Consider the following 27,245-nt stretch of genomic DNA (forward strand, 5'->3'; position numbering starts at 1 on the left):
GCTTAGAACTGCTAGTCTAGGCAAAACTGTGTTTCTCTCAAAGGTCCCCAACTTTCCTCACTGCTCTTTGGGCCTTGTCATCCCAAAGTTGTTCAGGGTCCTCAGGACAGACTGCCCCTCCACTTCCCTCTCCAAACCTGCTCTCAACTGTGTCTGAGGGCAGAAAACATCCGATGAATTTAGTCACGTTAAGGTGCAGTGACTGATAAAACCCAAAGTGGTATTAGAGGCAGGGGTCTTGCATTTAATTGAGACATTAATGATTTTTTAAAATATATTTTTTTTAATTTCTTTATTTTCTTCCACTGTGTCTGGTCTTCTTTGCGGCGTGTGGGCTTCTCTCTAGTTGTGGCGTTCGGGCTTTCTCCCTCTAGTTGTGGCGTGTGGGCTCCAGAGCACATGGGCTCTGTCTGCAGTTTTTGTGGCACGTGGGCACACAGACTCTCTAGTTGAGGCATGTGAGCTCAGTAGTTGTGGCGCGTGGGCTTAGTTGCCCCGCGGCATGTGGGATTTTAGTTCCCTGACCAGGGATCAAACCCGCGTTCCCAGCATTGGAAGGCGGATTCTTTACCACTGGACCACCAGGGAAGTCCTGAGACATTAATGATTTAATGTCCAATTGGAGGTTCTTTTTCTGGGACAAATGCTAAACCAGATGGGATGCTGGGATAAGAGGAATAAACCAGGCCTCGCCTGGACAAATCTGAACAATGGCCAACCTAATTTAAAAAAAAAAAGGACAATGTCTTAACCTAGGAATATGTATCTCTAGAGGTAGAACTGTGATATCAGGGCCAGCAGAAAGTTGCTTTAAGAGGTAGGGGACTTCATTTATCTTTCATTGTTTAATTTCTACCTCCCCTACGTTAGCAGGGCTTCTTCTGATCTTCCCACACTGTCATTTCTGTTCTGATGTTACAGCAGTGTGCACTGTGGTGTTGATCTAGAGCCTAGCGCAGTGACCTATAGTAACAGTTTTAGTAGCAGGAATCCTGCTATTGGCCTCAGTTAACATTTGTTGAGTGAATTGGAACAAGTGAAAAAAACGAATTGCTTATTTTAGAATTGGGGTCCCAAATGGAAGAATGATACTTCACCCTTGCCAAAAAAAAAAAAAAAAATATATATATATATATATATATATATATATATATATATGTATATGAAGCTTACCAGTGATAAATTCTTGGAGAAAGAGCTATTTGAGACAGGATTTTCAGGACGCAGTGTCAGAACAAGAACATTTTTCATATAGTCGGGGGCTGTAACATTGTCCATGAAGTAGTGGTCACTGGAATAAAAAGTACAAGTTTCTCACGAAAATTAGATTCCTCCAAAAATAGAAATGGAGCTTCTAAAATTCATACAGCAGGCTTGAAATAGTTTAAAACATCTTTTTCCTGCAAAATGTTCTACTTTTCCCAGATAAGTTTCTTCTACACCTGCTACCTTGAATAGCAGGAATTAGGCAGCTGTGGTTAACATACACAAACGGAAAGGAAGACCAGAACACAGATACTGATTTGAGGAAGCTTTCTTAGGGGCTCTGGGCACATAAGCTTCTTTTCAAGGCTTAATGACTCTTGGCTTATACCTGGAAACTTTCTTTTCCTTAAGTGCTCATAACACTTTAGAGATTTAGGGATAGGATAGAGAGAAATTTTATGAATTAAATTTACTTTCCAGATGGTGAAACATAAGCATGAAAAGACTAAGCATTTTCTCTAACACTGTAAGCTTCTTAACATTAGATTATCGGTCCTTGTATCCTCGACTCCTAGACAGTATCTGGTACACTGTGGACCCTCGATACCGTCTGGGATGGCACTGCCAATCATATGGGTCCCAAGCTTCCTAATCATTTTAATGTTTTAATATGCAAATAACCTGACAAGCTTGAACCGCTGTAACTAGGATGACCATCATTTAATAGGCAAACAGTAGGTGAACACATCTACGTACAGAGGACTGTGTTGAATAGTTTGCGCATATTGTCACATCTAATCCTAAAAGCATCCTTATCAAGTAGGCATTTTTATTCTCACTTTACAAATGAGAATCTCAAGATATACTAAGTAATACCCAAGAGGCAAATGAACCAGAAGTGTCAGAGTTAGAATTTGAACCCAAGTTATGTCTAGTTTCAGATGAATCTATCTCATGAGCATTCCGAAACAGACCCAGAGGTCCTTAGGGAATAGTGACAAAAGAATGCCAACACTTCGGCAGTTGATTGAGGATTTGCTAAAAATAAAATTACACCAGCCTGGTTACATTGAGGCCTCCTTCCAGAGGGCAAAGCAGCTATTGAAAGCAGCTATCAGTGTGGCTGTAGGAATAAAATGTTGATCATTTTGCCCTCTTTTTCGTATTCTGCAGCTAAAAGGCTCGGTTGACTAGCTTATCTTTGTGAACAAGATAGGCCTGCACTTCCTATGCTTCATTTTTCTCAATACTGGGACAAGTGCATTTAGTGTGGGTGAAATGACTAGGCAAATATGATATAGTGCAGGAATAGCTTCTGGTCTGAATACGGACAGGGAATGATTAATGATCCAATCAGATAAGTGAAGTCATATGAGCTAGCTGATGGGGCAAGGGACACAGGTGTACCAGCAACACCTTTTTTAAGCCTCATCTGACTCAGATATTACCTTTGCACAGTTTGTTTGTGGGGTCTCCAACCATGTTAGAAAATGAGTAGTGAAAAGGGAATGTGATAAAAGGTAGTTTCTGTTCTCCAGAATTTTCTCCCCTTAGTTCCAGATAAGTGCAGAGGAAAAGATCACCACCCAATGACTATACCACAGAGGGCAAAGAATAACTGTGTAAATCAAATTCACTTAATGGGAATTTTTCTCTTACCGAAGGTGGCTGAAGGAAAAATAATCTAGGACCAAAGGCCATTAGCAATTGAAGGCATAGATAGGGCCCACGTTCTCAGAAATATGATTGGGATATTAGTTGATTTATTACTGCCTGGAAAAAAAACACCTTAAAATCAGGCTGAAGACCAGGATCTTTGTTGAATGAGCATGCGGGTTTAATGGGGATTTCATAAAACTTTTGTATTTGACATGATAGTGATGTCAAAGGCATACATCTCTGCTAAAGCTATAATTAATTAAATAAGAATGAGGGTGTGATAAAGAAGAAACGAAACACTGGTTAAAGTATTATCTTCATACAGAATCCCATTTTAGGCTGTGCAAAACGTGAGAAAAGAGAATATCTTCCAGAAATCCTTAGAGTATTTCCTTTCTGAAAGGAGGAGAGTTCTTCCAAACATTATACCTACTTGAATAAATCCACTAGAATAATGACAGTGTCTTCAGCCACTGCTCGGTCACCCTTGAGGATGTTGATGGTGTCTGGTGTACCACACATAACAATCACTGCAGGAGAGAGAGCAAGACAGGGAGAAAAATATACAATAGTCTACTCCCAAGCAGGAAGGGAACCGGGGGCCTGAATTTGAACCCAGTAAGTCCATGCTACATTCGTGTTTTAAGATTAACACCAGTTCCTCCAATTTACTCCCCCCCTCCTTTTATTTTTCATTTACAGTCATAGAAGCAGAGGAGAACCGCATGGGATCTTAAAAAGAATCATCTAGTCCTTGCCCTTAATTTTACTGATTTAAGGAGACTGTAGCTAAAATGTCAATGAGATAAAAAAAACCGGTGGATGAATAATTCTGATAGTCAAGTATTGGAGTCTGGCTTCGTGCTTATTCCATTACACGAGCCTGGAGTAGTTATAGAAGCTATTTTCAGTGGTAAGTGAAGGGCCCTGCCACTTGTAAAGGAGCTGGAAAAGATATAAATTAATGTGAGAACTGATGAAGTCTTCCTAAGCACCTTTCCTTGGGTTTTGGTCGCAGCTTCTTAGCTCAGAAAGTGATTTCAGTGATCGAGTTCCAGTCTGATTCTCTAAGCTCTCCTATCCACTGCAGCCAGATTTCCCAAATGCATGGATTGATGAGTAAGATGAATAAGCTGGGAGACACTTCATTAGATCTGTTCACACACTGTGTTGTCCAGTTGAACCGTAAACACTTTATGACATGAATCATCTTATACTTCTTGTTCCCCATATCCTGGTTAACGTTTTGCATATGGTAGGCTCTTAATATGGCAAACGCTTAATTATAACAGCAAATGATACTTCAAGCGATACCAGGAAATCCTGACAAGCAAGAACATTTCCTCGTAGAAAATTCCACAGTTGATTCCTTTGCTCCTGATATATTCTTATTTGCAAAAAGAATTCTGTGGAAAGTGAAATAAATCACCAAATAACTTAGTATCCCATTGGCCTTTCACACTTGGCCTATAACTGAGAGATCATTAGGCAGGTAAAATACCGACAGAGTAAAGCAAAGTGAGACAATCCTTGCCTAACTGGTAATTTTGCTTAAGGCTACATATAAATAAATACATCCTCTTGGTCACCAGGGGACGAGGGTTCAGAATATTTGAGAATTCGTCACAAATCCAACAATATATTAGATTGTGGTGAACTTAAAAAGCAGTTTACTAATAGTGGATCGTGATAACATTTTTGGCTTATAAAAGCTGGATTTTAGCATCATCATTACTTTCATAATGTTAATATATTTGCTCAACATTACTCTGCTAATTTTGCTCAGAGGATAAGGTTTTAATCAGCAAAAGGAACAGTATAATGGAGGTGCCCGCAGCTACAGATCTCTGCAAATATACACAAAATATACAGTAACGATGATAGCTCTGTGGTGGTAGATTTGTCAAAATGACTCATAGGGAGGTGGTGGTTGTGTGGACGTAGCTGGCCAAAAATTATCTTCATGTCTTCTTACCATTGCTTTGCCTGTTCTGGCCCATTAAGATACGCTGAAACTCGTCATCCTTTCTCAGCGTCCCCTTGAAGTTAAGGTTCTGAGAAAAATAGGAAACTCCAGCCTCCAGAGCATTGAGGTACCTAGAACAGAGAAAAAGAGAAACTCTAAGAAATCAGCTTAGTTTCTTCATGGCTTTCCATGTTGTTTGCTCACTGTTTACAGATCTGTCCAGGGACTTGTTCACCTAAAATTCATTTCTACACAATAGACAATACACAGCGTGATACCAATGGTTAGGACTACGGACATCTAATTTAGGGAAAGTTTTAGGGAATCTTCGTGTATATATACAGATAGTAGACATTTGGCAAATCCCTTATAATGGCTTCTTGTTATTTGCTGAAGGAAGACTATTCTGCTTGTCCCATTATCACAGATAAATGGAAACTTGTGAATCTATAGTACAAAAATTCAGAGTTGATAGGAATAATTTCTCCTACTGTGTGGAAAGGACTTTTGTGTGCTCTAAGTTCACCCCAAACTTTCTAGGGTGCTGCCTTAGGGCTGATTCTTGTGTGTTCCCAGGGGTACCCTATTTTGGTCCTCTGGATGCTTTGGTGGAGAGCTACTGCAGACTCCTTCAAGAGATTCTTTCTGCCACCTTTGCTGGAGTTGTGTGGGCCTTGTGATTTTATTTTAGCAATGGTACCCAAGATCCTGCTCTCCCCACCACTCTTACTCCTCTGAAAAGCTGTGAGAGAAACGATTTCTAACTGGTGTAGGACAGGCAGAATGCACATTCTCTGCTATCATGTTGCACGGTAATATGACAGCATTTACTTCTCGTTTCCCTTCTCCTTATCTGTAAAATGGAGATCATAGTACTTGTTCTCTTTTCTTTAGAGGGTTTACCTTCATGAAAATATATTTATTGGGACTTCCCTGGTGGTCGAGTAGTAAAGAATCCACCTTACAATGCAGGGCACGTGGGTGTGATCTCTGGTCAGGGAACGAAGATCCCAAATGCTGGGGCAACTAAGCCCGCATGTCACAACTACTGAGCTTGCACGCCTCAGCTACAGCCTGCGTGCCGCAACTAAGATCCGACGCAGCCAAGAAATAAATAAATAATAAATCTACAATATATAAATATTTATTGCTAGGTCACTTATGCCATTTGGGAAGAATTAGAAAAAAATTTAGTCAACGTACTTACGATTACATAGACACTTTATGTCAATCACACTGAGACAACAAAATAAATCAGATCACTGTTAACTAAAAAACTCTAAGAGAAAATGCAACTTTTTGAAAATATGTTTAAAAAACATTTATTCAGCGTTCTCAAGACATATAACACACTCCATATGATTCCTTTTTATTAATATGAAACATTAGCTGCACATCCTATAGAATAAACGTTCATTATTCAATTGAATCTTAGACCTCATATCCTAAGACTGTCAGCCTCAACATCAGACTCTCCTTCTTACACCACTACATTCTAGTAGTTAATAACAATTTGGGTAGAGGTCAGGAAGAAAATTGTGGCCACCTTGAATAACTCCATGCACTCCTTTTAGGAAATAAATATTAGGTAACTTTTAAAACATGTTCTTGAAAAGACATTTTTCATTTGCTGTACAGCAAAACTAACACAACATTGTAAATCAGCTATACTTTACTCCAATAAAAATTCTTTTAAAAAGAGAGACATAGATGTAGAGAACGGACATGTTGACGCAGTGGGGAAAGAGGTGGGTGGGACGAATTGGGAGATTAGGTTTGACATAAATACTCTACCATATGTAAAACAGATAGCCAGTGGGAACCTGCTGTATAGCACAGGGAACTCAGCTCTGTGCTCTGTGATGACCTAGGTGGGAGGGAGGTCCAAAAGGGAGGGGATATAGATATGCATATAGCTGATTCACTTTGTTGTACAGCAGAAACTAACACAACACTGTAAAGCAATTTTACTCCAATTAAAAAAAAAAATGGCTTCAAACCAAAAAAAAAAAAAAAAAGTGCTTAGTGCAATGTTTGGCAAAAAGTAAGGACTCAAAGTTGCTGTTAAAAAAAAAAAACAGACATTTTTACCTGTTGCTACTGATTTAGATCATGGAATCAGTGAAGTGTTGTATACTTCCAAGTGAAATTTCAATTTGACCTAAAGTTAATGGGTATCTACTTCAGAGAGCTATGCTTAATATACCTAGTTCAAACAGGAGTAACAAACAGCCTTATCTAAATATATCTACAGCTTAAGGATGAAATCAATTAATGTAAGCTATGTACCACTTGTGTGTAAGAAAGTGGGCTGGTTTCCATTCCCAATGCTACTATTCATGGAAGGCATGTCTGATAATAACTAGTGGCCTGCTGAGAGTTTATGGCTTCTCTCCCTGCTAAGCGCCAGAAGGACATTAATGGTCCTGCTTACCAGAAACAGTCCTCAGACTCGGTACCATTCTTGAAAACATAGGTACTGTTCCAGGAAAAAGTTTTGAATGGAAGATAATTGACCTTCCAAAAGTCAACCAAGAAGTACGTCAACTTCCTAGCTGGAGACATCAGCCTGGTTAAAGTTTCTTTGTAGTCACACGACAATCCAAAACTTCCAGCTGAAATCATAGGATACTTCAAATCTGTGTCAAGGCTATGCCAAGGGGTGAGAGAGAAACCAGTATCAGGATTAACAACCTAAGTAGTACAAATAAGATCCCTCTTTAAGCTGTTTCAGCGTGTGGGTATAAATAACAAAAATGAAACAGGGTCACTCAAGCAGGTGTTCCATGGATATAGGTCTGTCCCTTACAGGTGAATCTAAAACAATATTTACTGAACGTATGCTATGTTCTACACATACTCTGGGTGTCTTCTTGTATATGTGGCTTGGTTACTTCGATTTATTCTAAAATGAGTTGTCATTGGGTTGTCCTAACATCTAGGCTAGGACATATGGACTTCGGGGAGTAGGGCAGAGAAAAAATAGAAAATGGGCCACCATGGCTACTACAAATGTTGTAAAGCCCAGAAGATGCCCTCTGCAGCTTCCCTCCATGCATTGCCTTATTGCCAGCTCTTCTACGGACGGCCTTTGAGACAGACATCACCTGAGGACCTTACTGTTTTCCTTCTGCTGCTTGGCCCACGGGTCTTCTTGTGGTCCCTTAAGCATAGCAAGCTTTATTTTCTACCAGGGTCTTTACAGATGCCAGAAATGCTGCTCCCCTCTGTCTTTGCCTGGCTGATACTTACTCATCCATCAGGTCCTTAATTAAACATCTCTTTATCCATCAGGAGAGCGTTCCTTGATAACTAAGACCAGGAATCATGGGTGAGAACCTGTTGAATACCTGTCTCCTCCACCAGACTGCAAGCGCCACGAAGGTGGAATCACGCCCAGCTTGTTCACCGCAGCATTTCCGGTCTGCCTGCTTTATGTGTAGATGCTTAAGATGTATTTGATAAAGGGAGGAAAATGACCTCCCCTTCCATCTTCGGTGCTCCACTGAAAGGTTTCACTTGGGTGTCCTGCTTGCATTTCAAACTCCTCACGGCCACAGTTAAATTTGTCTCTTAGTTTTGTTTCTCAGAACTGTTCCTTATCCTGATTTTCCCATTTCTTTTAGCGTTTTGACATCTCAAAGCCTTTTCAACAACTACTTTTCGTCCCACACTCCAGTATCCGATCAGTTATCAAATGCTATTGATTCTACTTTTAAATATCTTTAAGGCGATACACCTATTCCAAGTCGACTGCTTCCTCACTAGTTCAGGATCTCTTCCTCCCCTGATTTTCCTGTCCTCAGTCTCTCCTGGTGGGCTCCAGCCTTTCCTCTACACTGTTTCCAATCATTCTTCCCCAAAGTTGAGCTGCTTCTGATGGTACTTCCCTGCTGTTTTAGTGGTTTCTGATGCAAATCTAATTAAAAACCCTTCCCTCACTTAGAACTCATGGCCACCCAAATACGGCCCTGTCTAATTTTCCTAGTTTTCTCTCTACTACTCCCCTATACATCTCTTTCACTCCAGTTAATACAGACTTTCACAAATTTTCTACACTTCCCTGATGCTTTGCTTTCACATATGCTTCTCCCTCTGCTGGCTGGGATGCTGATCACATCACCTCTACCCATTACAATTTAACCCATTCTTCAACACTCAACTCATATACCATCTCCTTCATGAAGTCTTTCTCCTCTTGAAGCTTAATTCTCCCAACCAGAGGGACCATTCCCTCTGTGCCTCCATAGCGCCTTGCTTGTACTTCTCTGAGGGAACCTGTTCCACTCTGCCTTGTATTGGTCACCAGTGTCCTCGTCACCTTCTCTATTAATTGTCTCCGCTCTGACACAACAAAAATGCGTCTTTGCACATGGAAGTTCCTCATAAGTGGTGAATCAATGTTCTACTTCTCCTTTCCTTCTGGGCACACTCGCCAGCAATATCAGTAAATGGTCAGGTAAGATGACAGCTGGAATGAGCACAAGGAAGATAAGATTCTGTATTCGTCTGCACTTCGGTACAGAAGATGAGGTCAAATGTGCTTCTGTGGGGTGTCTATGGTCTGTGTGGGTTTGAACGTCTGAGTCTGTTTATACAGCTGGGTGGGAGGTGTGAGAAGCAGACTTTGCAACAGAAATTTCACAAGTCTAATGTCTACCCTTCAAAACCTATTGCAAGTGTTCCTTCAGCATAGTTTTCTCTGTGTAGACAAAGGGTGATCCTTGATTCACGGGGAGATGAAAAAGGGGAAAGAAAGGCCTGTGAGAGGGATTTGGATTGGGGGAGAGGTGATCTGGCGGAACAAAGTGTTTTGCAGTGAGGAGAATTACGCCGAGTGAAATGATCGAAAGGGATGAGGGCGATTTTCCCAAAGCCAGGAAGTATTTTCACTCTAAATACAGTGGAAGCTTTTTCTTTTTTTTCTAAGCTGATAAGGGCACTGTGCAAAGTACTTTAGTATGTTATATATATAATCCTCAAATAGTGCTTTGAAATAAGAACCCTGCTACCTTCCCTATTCTTACAGCCCTAAGGAGGGAACAGAGCCCTGTTAATGCCCTAGGGTGCTGCACTTTCCTTTGTGTTTGGGCACATTCTGCCCATACTTCTGGGAAGATTTCCTTTATTCAACTCTCAAAATATCTAAGTTCACTATCTTCCCTGTGTCCTGCCTGGAGTCTAACTTTTCACCTCCACCTTTTTGCTTTTCAAGCTCAGATGTTAGTAACAGAAGTGGAATATCTACTGTCATCCACCCCACACTGAGCAAAGGCAGAGTTACCGGGATGAGGGAATGACAGTTATAGAGAGACTGTAACATACGAGGGCCCTGGCACCCTCAATTGTATTGCCCTGAGTAGACTGCTGTTTGATACATCAGTTAAATCTTGATATGATGTCCTGACTTCAATTCACAGGGGCATGAAAACAACAAACCAGACTACTTACTACATCTGGAAGGTGGAATAGGTACACGTGGGCCCCATGAGGACACATCCCATCCGTTTGGTCCCCTGTAGGAGAAAAAAATAACAACCAATTCCTAAAACTAAAACTGTGAATCAATGCACAGGAAAGAACCAGCAAGGGGAAGGCTCCCAGAAGGCTAGAAAGCGGGCCTCTCGAGATGTTAGAATGTAGAGCAGAAAGGAGCCGCGTGCATGCCTTGGGCTGGGCGAGGGCCAGCCGAGGGATAAAGGGGTCCGAGAGGGGAGAGGCTGCGGATGGAGGGAAGGGCATCCCACTGAAGGTGAGCTGACTGACGTGACCCTGGACTCTATCAAGAGGAGGATGTCCAGTGGTGGGAGAGGGACTGGCAGACTGTCACATTAGCAGTTATCTGTAGGTCAAGGGGTGAAGACGCTAGATTTGGAGGTGCTATGCAAGGACAGGGCAAGTTTCGGGTTTAGGGAGAGCTACAAAGCGGGGCTGGAGAGAACAAAATGCAGTGTGGCCGGGTGAGAGACTATAGATCTTAATTCCACTCTTTCTCAAGGGGAAACTGATTAGGAGCATTCTGTTGTTGGTGTTGGAGAATGAGGTGGGACCTCCCACCTCCGGAGACAGGGATGAGCCACACCTGTTTATTAAACTCCCCTTCCTCGCTCCTTGCCCTCCCATGATCAAGAATGACCACTTCCTGGGCTCCCCTGGTGGTGCAGTGGTTGAGAGTCCGCCTGCCGGTGCAGGGGACGCGGGTTCGTGCCCCGGTCCGGGAAGATCCCACATGCCGCAGAGCGGCTGGGCCCGTGAGCCATGGCCGCTGAGCCTGCGCGTCCGGAGCCTGTGCTCCGCAACGGGAGAGGCCACAGCAGTGAGAGGCCCGCGTACCGCAAAAAAAGAATGACCACTTCCTGACAGGAGTGCGGCCAATCTGGTCGATGTGATGTTACTGATGAGAGCTTCAGAGCCATGGATCTGTGCCCAGTGCTCAGCTTCCTGGACGGCCTTCCCTTAGGTCTCTGTACCAAAGGGACATCTCACACCCTACCTGCCTCTAGAGAGCTTGGACTACTCTTCAGTTCCAGAAAGCTCTGGTTGGGGATGGAGTTGGCAGGAGGAACTAGGCAAGAATCTCTGTCTTCCCATTTCTACGGATTGACATTACAGTTACTACTTTAAAGTTAGGTTTCAGATTCAGCCCTTAAGCGATAAACCTGCGACCGTGCATATGGTGATGACTGTAACAGGTGTCTGGTGTAAGGCTTTAGAGTATATTTTTTAATGGGGCACCTCAGATTTTTCTTGAGGGACACGAAGGCAAACCAGTTAATACCAACATTTAGATTTGTTAAAAGTTCTAAAAACAGCTGAAAACAAAATAATTCCCCTCCATACCACTGAACGTGTACAGACAGAACATAGCTAAGGTTCTCCCCGCTTTCCTAGATTCCTGGAGGGTGCCTATCACTTGGGAAATAGATGGGGATACAGTCAGAGCACCTGGTCCCCAAATCACTCAGCTGCATAGCTGGAGACGATGTGAGAGATCCTGGCGGGCCAGTGCCCGAGCTCACGCTGCGGCCCTCCTGAGGCAGGAGGGTGTGAGCTGACTCTGCGAAGGCAGGTACTCACTGAAATCGTCCTGAGTAGGTCGAGGCCTTCACAGGTGCTACTCCGGCAGTCACTGGACTTATAAATCATACCATCCGAATTGATAAAGCTGGCATTCACGGTCACATTTAGGCCTATTATCCAGAAATGAGGGGAAAGAGAAGGCTAGTGTTATTTCTCAGGAAGTTTATACCAGCCATGAGACTTTATTTTTCTACCTCTCTAGAAAGAGGAGATCTAGAGAGGTAAGTTAACTTGCTCAGGGTTCCCAGCTGGCAGGGAGTGGAGCTGGGTTTTGAACATAGGGCAGTCTGATTCTGGAACCAATATGCTATAGAGCAGTGGCTCTCGAAGTGTGTGCCACAGACCCCTGAGGCACCTTGAGACTCTTTCAGGAGGTCCATGGGGTCGAAACTATTCTATTAGTTTAAGACATTCACGAGCATATAGTGAGGTTTTCCAGAGGCTACATAACATGTAGTATGGCAACATTTTAATTGCAGAAGCAGATAGGAGAATCCAACCATTTTCTATTAAGCCTGATATTAGAGATTTGCTAAAATGTGAATTTCTGCCACTTTTCCCACCTACTTCTAAGAGTTTTTGGTTTGAGAAATATGTTTTCTTTAATATGAAATTTTATTTATGTTAACAAATTCTTACAATTGTTATTTTAACTGCATCAATAAGAAAATATTTTGAACATTTTTCAGTTTTAATTTCCCATATAATAAACATTGATAAATGTAACATAAACGAAATGCTTTAGAACCCATGATTATTTTTAAGCGTGTAAAAAGGCCTTGAGATGGGAAGTTTGAGAACCACTTCTGTAGAACGTACTGTGGTGAGCTGCCGCCTCTCATGATTATGGTGCTGTGATGTCCTTTTGCTTACTTTTATCTCCCCAAATCCCAAGTGATTTCTCAAGAAAATACTGAACACTTTTTAGACAATGGGATGGGATGACTTCAAATCAGGCTTCACTTTTGAGATATGCCTGGTAACGTGTTCTGACACCACAGCAACAAACACAATATCAACGTCCTTCACAAGCACAACAGTAAGAGCAGCAACAATAAAACAACAGCCATTTATGGAGCTCTGGCTATGTATTAGTCAGTGAATTAGGTACTTTATGTGAACCTCCTCATTTAATTCACACCACACCCACAGAAGGAAACTACTATTTATCGTCATTTTACAGGTGAGGGAACTGAGGCTCAGAAAATGTAAGTAACTTGCGTGAGGTCACTGGTGATGAATGGTTGGATAAAAGGCTGGAATATGAACCAAGGTCTGTCCGATTCCAAATCTCTGCTTCTAACCACAGTGTCCCACTACCTTATTTTCACGAGCAATGGATGGGTAAAGATCTTACAGTGGTGACATGATACACTCTGTGGAATCTGACAGATAGGGGTTTGACTCTCATTTCAAACAGACAACTTGTATGACTGCAGCAAAGTTGTTAAACCTCTGCTGTGAAACAGTGTCAGCAGTGTTGATCGTACAGAGCTGTGGCGAGTAAAGAGATTCTATATCTTACTTAGCACTTGACAGGTACTCAAAAAACAAGAACACCAAGTTCAGGGAGACCAAGGGAAATAGCTCGCATGAGATTGGCAGGGACTCCAATTCAGGTCCTCAGACTGCGAATCAAATGTTCTTTCCACTATACCACACTGCCCAGGTAAATAAGGGGATTTTATTAAATGACCTCCTAGTTCCATTACAGCGCTAGATCAGATCCATCCATTTGTATCTGAATCCAGTCTCAGAAAGGACTGAAGAAATGTATAGTGCACAGAAGACAGTTATTACACATATATGATCTATGATACCTATTGCTATTATTACCACAAAATTTAAATAGAGAAAATTAAGACATCCTCTCCTTAGAACCATAAATAACCATTAAGATGTATGAAATACTCATTGACTCAGTAATTATACTTACGGCAATCTCACCTCAAAGCATGGAAAAAAACTATGTACATAAAAATGTTTATTGTAGTAGTTTTTAAATCATCGTGAGAAATTAAAAACAATGGAATGTCCTACCATAGGGAATTATTACATGATTTGGGAGGATATCTACTCTAAGGGGTATTGGTCATTCATTCACATGATGCTAAGAAGATTATGCAGCTCTAGGAAAGCCACTTGTAGAATCATGTGAAATGAAATAAGAAGGACAGAAAATTGTTTCTGTGCCATAGTGACCTCAACTATGTTCTTAAAAACAAGAAACTCAGAGGCATATGAAAAGATACTGGAAATATCCAGGTGGCTGGAAATTATCAGGGGTGACTTTTTCCCCTTTATTCTACATGTTTTATCTACTGGTATAGCTTATTTTAATAATTAAGAGATACATGCAAACTAGCATATATAGTATGGATAAACAACAAGGTCCTATTGTAGAGCACAGGGAACTATATTCATCCTGTGATAAACCATAATGGAAAAGAATACACACACACACACACACACACACACACACACACACACAACTGAATGACTTTGCTGTACACCAGAAATCAACACAACATTGTAAATCAACTATACTTCAATAAAACATTTTAAAAAGTAAAATAAAATAATTTTCTTATACCCCCCAAAAAAGAGATACAATAAAGAACTTCAACACTGAATTTGACTGCAAATTTATCATATTGACTGTATCTCATAATAACAGCCACCAGAGATGTCAAGAGTGAATAGATGGATTAAAAATCCCAGTGAAAGAGTTAGCACCTGGATCTTTACTTAATTCATCTTCTTGACTGGTAACCCTGTGAAATCTCAGACACAGACCAAATCTTGCCTCTGAGAAGCTACAGAAGGAAACATAATGCCTTCCTGATGCTGAGTAGTGTTATCTACTTAAGTCCAGTTAAGTTAAATCCAGCTTTAGCTGGGACATTTCACTGCTGTGAACACCTGGGTCGGGGCCATCCCCAAAGCAGAGTAGATCATGAGTGAACTCATTGAGGTAGGGCTCAAATCCTTCTCTTTGAGGATCTATTGCCTTGAAATAGAAAAGGCCTGTGGGCCAGGCCCTTAGAGAAGGTTGGGTGATCAGGCAGAGAACACAGGTCTTCGCTTAGCAACCCTCTGACCCCAGAGGTGGTAACAGGGAGGAGAATTCTGTTACCATCTTCTTACCAGCTTCAAGCAGACGCTGTCTCACTATTTCCATTCCCGCGTTCACCACATCTTTCAAGTTAACCTGGGACTCTGGGAAGGCCGAGTTGTTCACCATCAGCACAGTGATCTCGTAGCTGCCATTGTGGCAGTTCTGACTCACTTGGGAGGTCCAGAACAAAAGCCCTGGTCGGAGGAGCAGTGACCACAAAGCCAAGGCCAACAGTGGCGTCTTCATGGCCTCCCTCACCTCAGCACCATACTCCTTGCTTTACTCTGGGCCTTTCAGGGAAGCAGGAACTCCAAATGAACAGCCTGTCACTGAGTCCCGTGGTCTACTCTTCCCCACGCTCCTTTCTGGTCACCCCACTGGTCACGTGGACCACAGAATACAGCCTTCCTGTCGGCAATTAGCAGCTACATTACAGTAGGAGATAAACCAAAGTTCACTTTGCGTGTTTGCTCACAGAAAGGTCAGAGTTATAAACAAGATTACCTGCGCCTCACCCAATTAAAAAAAATCACTGGTGACACATCACTGAGAAGAGGGAAAAGAGGAAGAGGGCAGTATTGTATATACCAAAAACGCTTTGTAAGATGGAAAATAAAGGTCAAAGTGTTCAAGGCAAGCACAAATATGATAGATTATTAGCTTTTAGGTTATAGTTGCACATTGACACTGAATCCTTAACTAGGAAGATCTGTGTTTCACTCACCCAGTCAGCAACTATTATTGGGACTTGACGGGGCATTGGAAGGGCACTGGGCATACAGCCATGAATGACATGGATACATTAATGTCTTCATGGAACACATGTCTACTGGTGGGGAAGACAAACATTGAATAAATAATTATGAATAACTAAACTCAACAATGAAAAACAGTGCAGAGTGCTGTGGGAGCACATGGCAGATTAACCTAACCTATTCTGGAAAGTCAAGGACGCGTCCCCGAGAAAGTAACCTTTGAGCTGAGCCCTGGAGGATGAACAGGTGTTAGCTGAATGGGAAGTGAGGGAGAGCATGTGAGGCTGGGACAGAGCTTGTGCAGAGGCCCAGAAGTGGGAGGGGACATGGATATTTGAGGAACTGAAAGAGATATAGTATGGCTGAAGTGAAGAAAGCTAGTCCAGGGCAGTAAAGGATGCCAGAGGAGTAGGCAAGTGTAGGCCAGGGGGTTTCCTGTGAGCCATTACGAATTTGGAACTTTACCCTAAGAGTCAAGAAAGGGACATGATCAGATAAATGTTGTAAAGAGCACTTAGGCTGCCATGGAAGAAATGACCTAGAGAGAGGCAGGAGTGGGGTCATGGAGCAAATTAAGAGGCTGCTTCTGTGGTTTAGGCGAGAAGTGAAGGGGGCCAGATGAGGGCCGTGGCAGTGGAAGTGGGTTCAAGAGACATCTAAAAGGTAAAATGATAAGAAGATATTTCATTGGACCTGGGGCATTAGAGAGAGGGAGGAGTCAAGAGTGACCCGTTACACACTCAGCTGGGTGGATGGGAAAGCTGTTGACTAAGCTCTAGGATTCTGAAAGCAGCAAGAGAAAAGTGACTCATCACATGAAATGGAACCCCTATAAGACTATCAGTGGATTTCTCAGCCCAAATCTTGTAGGCAAGGAAACAGTGCAATGATATGTTCAAAGTACCTGAAAGAAAAAACCCTGCCAACCAAAAATATTATACCGGCAAAATTATCCTCTAAAAATGGAGGAGAGATAGAGTCTTTCCCAGATAAGCAAAAACTAAGATAGCTCATCACCACTAGACCTGCCTTACAGAAATGCTTAAGGAGTTCTTCAAATTGAAATGAAAACATACTAAACAGCAACGCAAAAGCATATGAGAGCATAAATCTCATGGCAAAGGTAAATATATTAAAAAATGCAGACTAGGGAGGGGGAAGGGTGAGCTGTGACAGGGCGAGAGAGAGTCATGGGCATATACACACTAACAAACGTAGTAAGGTAGATAGCTAGTGGGAAGCAGCCGCATGGCACAGGGATATTGGCTCGGTGCTTTGTGACAGCTGGAGGGGTGGGATAGGGAGGGTGGGAGGGAGGGAGACGCAAGAGGGAAGACATATGGGAACATATGTTTATGTATGACTGATTCACTTTGTTATAAAGCAGAAACTAACACACCATTGTAAAGCAATTATACCCCAATAAAGATGTTAAAAAAAAAATGCAGAGTAAAGTAATATTGTAATGGTGGTACCTAAGTTATGTTTAAGCTTAATATAAAAGTTAAATGATAAAAATTTGTTATTGGGCACACAATATAGAAAGTGTGGGGACAGGAGAGTAAAAGTACAGAGTTCTTGTATGCAATTGAAGTTAAGGTGTTATCAACCTAAAACAGATGGTTACAACTACAAGATATTTTATTTTATGCATGCCTTGAGCTAACCACAAAGAGAAACTATAGTAGATACAAAAAAGATAAGAGAAAAAACTTGAAAGCAAATCATTACAAGAAAACCATAAAATAGCAAAAGAAGACAGCGAGAGAAAGTAGCCCTACAAATTTTCCCCGGAAGTAACTCTATTTACAGTTTAAAACTGACCAAATACAATATATGAAATGATAAATTCAATCAATCATGGTGGTCGGCCGCCAAAATTTTTTTTTTAATTTTATTGGAGTATAGTTGATTTACGGTGTTGTGCTACAAAAAAATTTTAATAAAAGCTGGGCTGTTGCCACTCTTCAGGTTAACCTGAATGGCCCTCTAGTGATTTACCATGTCCCAGCTGATCACACCTCTACACTGGGAGTTGCATCCCCCACTGCAGGGCCTACAAGGAGAATGGACTTCCTCAGATCATGACATGAAAGAGATCTTGTGAGTGATCACGGAAAGGCTGCCTCCAGACCTCCTGGGACAGGACAGGAATTGCCTGGTGTAACACTCCCTTGACTTAGCCTTGTCGGTTCTACTGTTCATCCCAGGTGAAAGAAGAAATGCATTCTGGGTACTCAACGAACCAGACATTAATAGAAGGGATTAGTAAAATTGAACGGGACAGTATTCGTGATTCTCCTCATTTTATAGTAGACCAAAACCTGAAAAATAGGCTGGTTCTAGAAATCCACTCAGTGATTGAAAACAACCAGAAATTATGCTTCTTTTACCAGAAGCAGAGGAAAGAAACAGAGTGATAACCAGAAGTGGGGATAGGGTTATGAGAGGATTTTTAAGGGTGAAAGTTAGTTGAGTTATTTAAATGTTGATAAGGAGCTGGTGGAGAGGGAGAGGTGGCAAATGTGAGAGAGGAGGCGTAAATGACGATGGCTCCAAGAAAATGAGAGGCAATGGGATTCCAAACATGGCAGAAAGAACAACTCTTCCTTATAAAAGGAAGAACGTGTTGTAGGATGATTGTGTATGTTCCTGAACAGAACTTGGATCCACCCACCTAGATACGCAGCAAAGCCAACCTACTGGGTTGTGGTGAAGGAAAGCTCAGTGTTTACTGCAGGGCACCCAACAAGGAGAATGGGCAGCTAATACTCAAAAACCCAAACTCCCCGATGGTTTTCAGAGAAATGTATTTAAAGGCAGTGTTGGGGTGAGGGTCGCAGGGTGTGTGATCAGCTCATGGACACTTTTCGGATTGGTAGACAGTAAGGTGACAGGGTGCTATTTCAGTAATCTTGATCATCAATTTTCCAGCTCCAACCAGTCTATGGTCTATGTGTTCAGGGTCAGCAGTTTCCACCTGGTCGGGGGTCTGGTTTCCGTAAGAAATAACTTAAGAATGTGTGTCAGACACTGTTATCTGTTTTTCTCAAGGAGAACTAGGACTTTATGACCTAATCCTTCAATTTTACTTATTGCTTAAGTTGTTATCACCTTCCTTGCTTGACTGCCTTTTCTTAGTTCCTGCTTTTGCCCCTCCTTAAATGATTAATTGCTTGAATCTGTTTTCTGAAACAGGCCAGGGAAAATAAGGTTGTTTTTTTTTTCTAAAGGTGGGAGTGGGGGAACATGGAAGGGTCTGCAATCACGAAGGCCCTGCAGGGATCTGCTCGGTTTCATATATACACGTATATTTCTAGACTTGTGGGCTGGAAGATGAGATCATTTATGTATGATTGTTTAAATTTATTTTCTGAAGGAGGTGAGTCATTGGCTGAGAATGAAAGGAGAGCTGGGCTAGTCAGAGGCTTGAGAAGGGAGGGACTTGAAAAGTTACTGTGATGAGTGAGAGAAGGGACTGATAAGAGATGTGTCCTAATGTTGTTTGTCAGTGGTGAGATTCGGAGATGAGTGACTGAAAACTGGCCTTACTCAGCCCAGCTTTATGATTTTCTCTAGCAATGTTTAGCTGCCCAAGAGCAGTACAGGAAAGCGAATGGTTGGGCTTATTCAGGTATGGTTTTTCCAGGTAGGTGCAATGAAAGAACAAATGGATAAAAAAAAAATTGAACAAAGTCAAAAGAGTGGAGAGATGGACTATAAAATCTAAATTGAATAACAATGAAGTGCATGCAGGAGGGGAGTGAGGGAAAGGCATAAAGAAGAAGCTTGAGGGAATTCCCTGGTTGTCCAGTAGTTAGGACTTCATGCTTTCACTGCCCAGGCTGTGAGTTCAATCCCTGGTGGGAGAACTAAGACCCTGCATGTCGCATGGCACGGCCAAAAAAAAAAAAAAAAAAAAAAAAAGAAGAGGCTTGAAGGGATGACGGTACAATAGGCAGGCAGAAGTACAGGTGGAAAGGGGACAGCTGAAACAAACAGCTGGAAGGATAGTGTTTGCATTAGAGGGTGGGTTTTCTGAATTACTGATTTGAAAAGTTCAAGGTGGCTGAGGGGGGGAAGGAAAATGTTTTTGAACAGAGGAGTTTCAGGAACTCAGAGTCCAGTCTGTTGGACAGGTCACCTCCTGGGTATGAAAATCAACCAGACTGATAGCAGGCCCTTGTTGGGGAGGAATAAACCAGGGAGAATATCCAGGACTTCAGTAACTGACAGTGGTTGATGAAATGGGATAGAGAGTATCCTGGCTAGATGGTACATGCCTCAAGAGAACAGAGGTATTTTTTTTTTAATTTTTAAATTATGAAGTAGATCATACATGTAAAGGAATATCTACCATGAATATATACAAATTAAAAGAATAATAAAATGAACACTCATGTACATACATTACAGCCTAAGGTATAAAATGTTACTAGAGCCTTTGTACTCTGTGTGCCCCATCCCTAACACATGACCCCTGCTTCTCCCAACCTAGCCATGAGGTGTACAGAACAGTCCACAAAGAGATACAGGATACTGAGGCATGTGTTGAGCATGGCATAGCAATATGGGGATGAAAAAAGGCTAGAGAAGATATGACACCAAGTACCCATGTTTGGGGGGATGAGTGATGTGGAATAAGGTGGGTTCAATTCTAGTGTCTCCTGGAGGGAGGACGGTAGATGCTCAGACTTCATAGGATTCAGCTTTGATTCAGAAGGAAGGCACTGGGGTTATTTTATGGGGGGGGGTACGTGGTGATGAGTGACTGAGAGTGGTCAGGAGTGGGTGCCCCTGGATACTTTTAGTGGACGTTAGGAAGAATGGAACAGCAGGCTGCAGAGAGGCACACGGCCATCACATCAGTGATTAACCTTTGCTACAGGTAACGATTTTATATGTTGCACATTTGGTGGCCACTGTGGACTCAAACTTGGTTGTCTGTTAATATGTTGCTATTCCCACTTCCTGTGGTAGGAGAAAGAGTAGACTGTTTTTGTTTTTTGATTTGGCCGCAAACTGCAAATATGAAAGAAAGCCATGTCAAGGGATGGACGAAGTTGTAACTGTCAGGTGCTTTTAATTCAGATGTGAAGACAGAAGGCAGATGCAGTTCTGGGAACCCTTTGGTTATAGCATGGAACCAGGAAGATTTTCAGAAGGGAACAAACAAGATGACAGTCCTTTCTGGATCCTTTAAGGCAAACATTATGTGTCTTCTTTATGTTGTAAAACTACCAGCATGTAGATCATGATTAAAGAGAGGCAGGTTCTGCTGGGAAAGTTTCAAGGGTCAAAAACAAATAATGGAACACTGAGTTGCCAGATTTATGAGATATACTCTTCAGTAGAACACAAAAGCCCTAAAGATATGAGAAAAAAAGGGAATTTACTCCTCATGGGAAGGGGCAGCTGAGCAGGTCACCTGCATGTGCCGCTCTTTCGTTTCTGGCGAGACTTTGGGTCTCTTTTGTATGCTTCTCATTAAGATCCCCTGCTCACCTTCAGGCCTATCAGAGTACTCGGCATCTCTACAGTCTATAGCAGTCCTAGGCTTCCTCTCTCCCTATCTCAGTGCAGATGCAAAAGTGAGTTTACGGACTAATGTAACTGATAGAACTAAAACGTGAAAGTACTTTTTTAAATAAGCACAAAAGTAGAGATTCTGATCGGGATTTATTGAGGAAAAATGGCTACAGTAAAGTACTTCTCTTTTTCCAGTGTTATTGAGAAATAATTGACACACATCACTGTATAAGTTTAAGGCATACAGCATGATGGTTTGCTTTACATATATTGTGAAATGATTACCACAATAGGTTCAGCTAATAACCATCTTGCCACATAAATACAATAAAAAGAAAAGAAAGGAGGAAAGAATAAAGGAAAAAAAATTCTCCTTCTGATAAGAACTCGTGGAATTTATTCTAACAGCTTTCCTATATATCATATAGCAGTGTTAGCTGTAGTCATCATGCTGTACATTAGAGTATTCCTGAATGGACGATTTAATAGACGCACCAGATTAGCTGAAATACACCCTGAATGCCTGCAGCCAGTGTTCGTGAATACTTCTGCTCCTTCCCATTAAGTCATCTGCTTACCAAGGGTCCCTTGTGCTTGCGCCCAAATTTGCCAAACATATTTATTAAATTATGTCCTTAATTAAATGTTATGTAATCTGATAAAATACATACAAAAACTGTTGGAAATCTTAAACAAAGCAAATTACTAAGAAAACTGCTGTGGCGAGACTGCTATAAAACACCAGGGAATAACAAAGAAACCTAAAAGAAATTCTGTCCTTAGAGAACTTGTCAATTACCTTAAAACATCAAACACCAGAAGTAGCACAAGATGCACTAGGGGTGTGGTTTACTTAAGAAAGCTGATACGGGGGGAGGGACAAATTGGGAATTTGGGATTAACAGATACACACTACTATATATAAAATAGATAAACAACAAGGATCTACTGTATAGCACAGGGAACTACATTCAGTATCTTGTAATGACCTATAATGGAAAAGAATCTGAAAAAGACACAACTGAATCACTTTGTGTCACAACTGAATCACTTTGCTGTATACCTGAAATATTGTAAATCAACTATACTTCAGTAAAAAAAAGAAAGAAAGCAAGCGGATACAGAGCTCCAACCTGGCTACTCATGCTTAAAGAACATTACTTGGCCTGACATCAACCAATGGGTGAATAAACAAACATGAATATGTTTTGAGATAAAATAAAACTTTTAAGGTATAAATATATAATTTTTAATGATTCCTAGTTTAACTGTTTATTTCCTGTGAAGGAAATCCTTACTGGTCCTATTCGCATAGGATAACATAATGCCAGATGGGTTCAGGTAACTAAAAGGCTATACGGTTTTGCTGAGCACTAAAATGGATTTGGTTACGCAAACCTTCTGAGTTAGGCATAGAGAGATATAAATTGCTTTACATGATAAAATGAGGAAAATGTGAAGTTCCCAGGGCTAATCCAGGAACAAGGGAATGAGGAGGAGAGATGGAAAGAGATAAAGGGAAAGAGATGGGAGCTACATAGAAATAAATGGCCTGTGGGAAAGGCCTAGTGGGATGCAGGCTGAAGACATTTAAGAACAAGGATGTATAAAATAAATAAGAGGTTGCTCGTCTTTTCCTTGAGGAAAAGATGCCTTACTTCATCCATACAACAGATATTTATTGAGCATCCTCTAATCGTTCTCAGCATTGGGGTTATACAAATGAACACATTTCTGCCTTCATGATAATTGTATTCTAGCGGGAATTTAAAACTGATAAAACTGGGTAACGGTTCCCAAACCTTCAGTCAAGTCTGTGCCAGATACGACTTGCCTAACTTTTGGGAATTATGGAAAGGTGCTCATTTCTGTGTCTAGATTCATGGGGTAAGAACAGGAGTAGGATGGCTAGGTGACTCTCAGAAGCAGGAGTCTGAAGTCAGAGATGATCATGGTAGTTTAAGACTTCAGGGTTTGATGGAATATTGGGAAGTGTTTTTGAACTTTCTACAAGGATGAGATGAGGGTCAAAGTCATGTTATCTAGATCACAAGGTCGGGTGACCCGACTAACACCCAAATCACTATTGTACACTAGGGCTGCATATCTAAATTCTAGCATCAGTGCCTGGGCGCTTCAGGCTGACAGGCTTGTTTCTTTTCCCTGTTATGCCTGTTTCCTCTTGTCTTCCCCTCTCCCATTCTCAGCTCGGTGCTCTGTGATGACCTAGAGGAGTGGGATGGGGGTGGGGTGGGAGGGAGGCTCAAGAGGGAGGGGATATATGTATACATATAGCTGAATCACTTTGTTGTACAGCAGAAACTAACACAACATTGTAAAGCAATTATACTCCAATAAAACAAACAAACAAACAACAGAAGAAACTCTATTTAAACCCTGAGCAATGTCTTCCTCTCCCTCCTTCCCCAGCCCATTTTGTACAGTCTTCTCATATGCTCAGGAAAGGCTGGAGTAGGTCATTGTTATACACTTGCAGGGGCAGCTGGAATTCTGTTCAATTTCTTAGTGACTCTTGGATTACCTCCTCTGTCCAGGTGGCTAGTTTTATGTACTTAGGGAAATATGTGCTGGAGACAGTAGTAATGCATCTTAGCTGCAATAAAGTTCTCCATGCTCTGGAAACAGCTTTGTTTGTTTTCTCTTACCTCCGACACACGGAAGGAAACAGGCCGTAGGCTGCCAGGAGTGGTTGGTTGGGTTGATACGTCAATCCTGAAAAAGGAACTCTGTATCCTCCTGTAGAGAAGCTGGACATTACTCTTCCCCACCACGCCAAGGCAGCTGAAGGATTACTTCCTCCTAGTTACACGGGTTAAAATAATAGCTTGGAAAGAAGGAAGAAAAGTGATCAGTCCCCTGAAGTGTAAACTCCTTACGAACAGAGAAATTATCAGTTTTGTTTATTGATGCTTCTTTACAAAGTTGGAAAGGTAAGGCAAGCATTTAAAGAACAGAATTGTATATCTTGAGGTAAAGAAGAGCATCTTTGAGTTTCAGGAGGCAGTTCGATATTCTTATACAAAAAACCAAGACCCACAAAACTTGAAGCTGGATTTGAATTGTGTTTCAGCTGTTTGTTAAGCATATGAACTCCAGCAGATTACCTACATTTGCTGATCTTTAGTTTTCTTATTTGTAAGATAAATTTAATTTCTATTCTAGCCAGTAAGCCTGAGCTGTGACCCTTGTTGGAGTTTGGAGGTGGGTAGGTGTGCCAGATGATTGATGGTATTTGCCCAAACAACATTCACTCACCTGGGGTTGAAGAGTCACACCACAGGTGATTCACTCCCAGGGAAACAGCCAAACAACAGCTCCATATTATTCCAGCCTGTCTCCAATCCAGTCCATACATGCAGACCTTAGTTCAAAAGAGAAAAAGACCTGGAATAAAAACCTGGAAGAACAACCTGATAAAGAAGTCAGCAGAATATTAAGTCATACATATAACTGCCTAGGGCCACTCTAACAGGCTCTATCACACAAAGAAGAGGGATGTCGTACTTCACTTGATCAAAAACTGGCAGCCTGCTCTGGCACTTTGAGAGTCCTCCATGGTGGTTGTCGGGATTGCTGGAGCTGTGGTAGCACCCCGTGGGGGACTTCGATGTGTGAGCAAACTGCACTCACCAGGTGACAGAATCCACTGGAGACCCTCATGCTCAGTGGGCCCACAGCAGTTCCCGAGACAAACAGACTTATTGGACAATATTCAAGACATGCCTAGCAACTTCTAGATATATTCACAGGAGCACCAGCAAGTGAAAATTAAGTTACTACTGTTGCGTGAACTTCACAGATTCTAGCACAAGGAAGTTTGGTTTAATTAAAGCAGAAAATGGTATTATAAAGTTCCTGGCACCTAGATAGTTATTGTTATTCCTTGATGCCCTTCTCTAAACAGCAGCATCAATTGCTCCTTCCTTTGCGCTACTTTTGTGTATAGTAGGTATATCTTCTCTAACTTTAATTGAACATTTATTTAATTGAAATTAATTGAATTGAAAAAGCGAAGTATATGACAACCTCACTTTATTAGAAAAGAATAGTAATGGAAAGAAATTTCAGTTGTATTCAAGAAACACTTATGTGGCTAGATGTGATTAGAAAATTGTCCCTAAGACAAATATTTGGAATCTACCACAGGAACAAAAATTTAAACTACATTTATTTAGATATATTTCTTTATATTTAACAGTGAATCAGCAGGATATATTTGAAAGAAAGAAGTTCTGAAATGTAGAGTGGTAGATATTCCTTTTCACCTTATGTATGAGATTAGGAAAAATGAATTTATCGAATGCTTAAAACTTGGCAAAATTATTTGAAGGAGGAACAAATGCCTGATGAAATAGGATTAGATGGAAAGGGATAAGAAGATCAGGGGAGAAAAGTCTTATTAATGCTTCAAGATTGCAGAAACTGGTCGCCCCAAGACACATCATCTCAAATGTATTAGACGCGACCACACTTAATATATTTGATATGCATCATTTTTCTGTAAAAAATTTTTCTGTAAAAAATTGAAAGGAGTTTTATAGTTTTGCTATCAGTTTTGATTTTGTAGTTATCTTTTTTGAATTTGGAGCCAAGACTTCTTTCTTTTAGGTCTCAAACACCTTTATAGGCTTTTAAAACGCTCAGAGGTCTAGACAGTGACAGACTGTCCCTGATAGGTAAGGATGTAAAACAGACTGTGAGAGGGCTTCCCTGGTGGCGCAGTGGTTGAGAGTCCGCCTGCCGATGCAGGGGACACGGGTTCGTGCCCCGGTCCGGGAAGATCCCACATGCCGCGAAGCGGCTGGGCCCATGAGCCATGGCCGCTGAGCCTGCGCGTCCGGAGCCTGTGCTCCGCGACGGTAGAAGCCACAACAGTGAGAGGCCCGCGTACCGCAAAAAAAAAAAAAAAAAAAAAAAAAAGACTGTGAGAAAGAAACCAAGCCCATTTACAGCTGACACCCACAGCATCCCTGTGAAATAAAAGGAGAGACTATTTAACTTAAGGTGTTTATCAGAGAAATGGAGGCCAAGAGTCAACAAAACAAAGTACAAAGCTGTAAATTTGTCGGGAAAGAATATACAATTATATTGAGCATGTGAATGTAGAGGCTAGTGAGAATTCTTGACATAAATTTAGAAAGTTGCAAGGGTAGTTTGAAACACACACGTGAAATCAGCAGGAATGATGACAATGATACTGGAAGGTTGGATTTTGCTGCCGAACCAAACTTGGGTCTGCTTGCCTGCACATAAAGTCAACCTACTGGGTTGTGATGAAGGAAAGTGCACTGGGTATTGTAAGGCGCCAGACAAGGAGTCTGGGGCAGCTAATGCTCTAAAAATGCAAACTCCCCAGTGGGGTTCAGGGAGGCATTTTTAAAGACAAGGTGAGGGAGGGAGTCACAGGGTTGTGATCAGCTCATGCAATTCTCTGACTGGTTGACAGGGTGAGGTAACAGGGCAGGGTCACAGGTTTAACACTATCAATCCTCAGGCTCCAATAAGTCTGGGTGCTCATGGTTATCAAGTAGTTAACTTCTTCCATTTGGTGGGAATTTTAGCATCTGTAAAAAACAACTCAGGAAACGTGCATCAGATAACTGTTACCTAGGTACTTCAGAGAGGAGCTAAAGCAGAGAACCTGAGGGGGAGGGGTCTGTCTCAGGAAGGCCCTTCACAGCCCCCCCCCAACTCAACACCACAGAGGGGTGGGCTGACACCTGAGCCAACCCTCCAGCCCGACCCCTGGACACACCTCTACCCTCACCCCATATAAGGAACTAGCTCGCCCCATCCCCTCAGGGAAGCAAGCTAGCAAGGGACTGTTACTTGTTCTCGCTCCCCCCAGCTGCAGCAGGAGCCCCAGTAAAGCCTTGCCTGAACTTCTTGTCTGGCCTGTGATCAATTTCTA

The 27,245-nt window shown here is 41.7% G+C and overlaps 1 protein-coding gene across 1 annotated transcript in view; it reads right to left on the reverse strand.

The window, feature by feature from the left end:
- Positions 1 to 23,996, reverse strand: part of GUCY2C (guanylate cyclase 2C) — a 77,956-nt gene extending 53,960 nt beyond the window's left edge. Inside the window, exons 1-7 of the mRNA XM_060026119.1 lie at positions 23,980 to 23,996; positions 11,909 to 12,021; positions 10,283 to 10,347; positions 7,266 to 7,481; positions 4,841 to 4,962; positions 3,299 to 3,395; positions 1,174 to 1,291 (exon numbers count right to left, since the gene is read on the reverse strand). Of these exons, the coding sequence (XP_059882102.1) occupies positions 1,174 to 1,291; positions 3,299 to 3,395; positions 4,841 to 4,962; positions 7,266 to 7,481; positions 10,283 to 10,347; positions 11,909 to 11,977 (687 nt within the window). The 5' untranslated portion in view covers positions 11,978 to 12,021; positions 23,980 to 23,996. The remainder of the gene's footprint in view (positions 1 to 1,173; positions 1,292 to 3,298; positions 3,396 to 4,840; positions 4,963 to 7,265; positions 7,482 to 10,282; positions 10,348 to 11,908; positions 12,022 to 23,979) is intronic.
- Positions 23,997 to 27,245: the final 3,249 nt, after the last annotated feature.

Source organism: Delphinus delphis, chromosome 11, assembly GCF_949987515.2.
Source record: "Delphinus delphis chromosome 11, mDelDel1.2, whole genome shotgun sequence".
Lineage (NCBI taxonomy): Eukaryota > Metazoa > Chordata > Mammalia > Artiodactyla > Delphinidae > Delphinus > Delphinus delphis.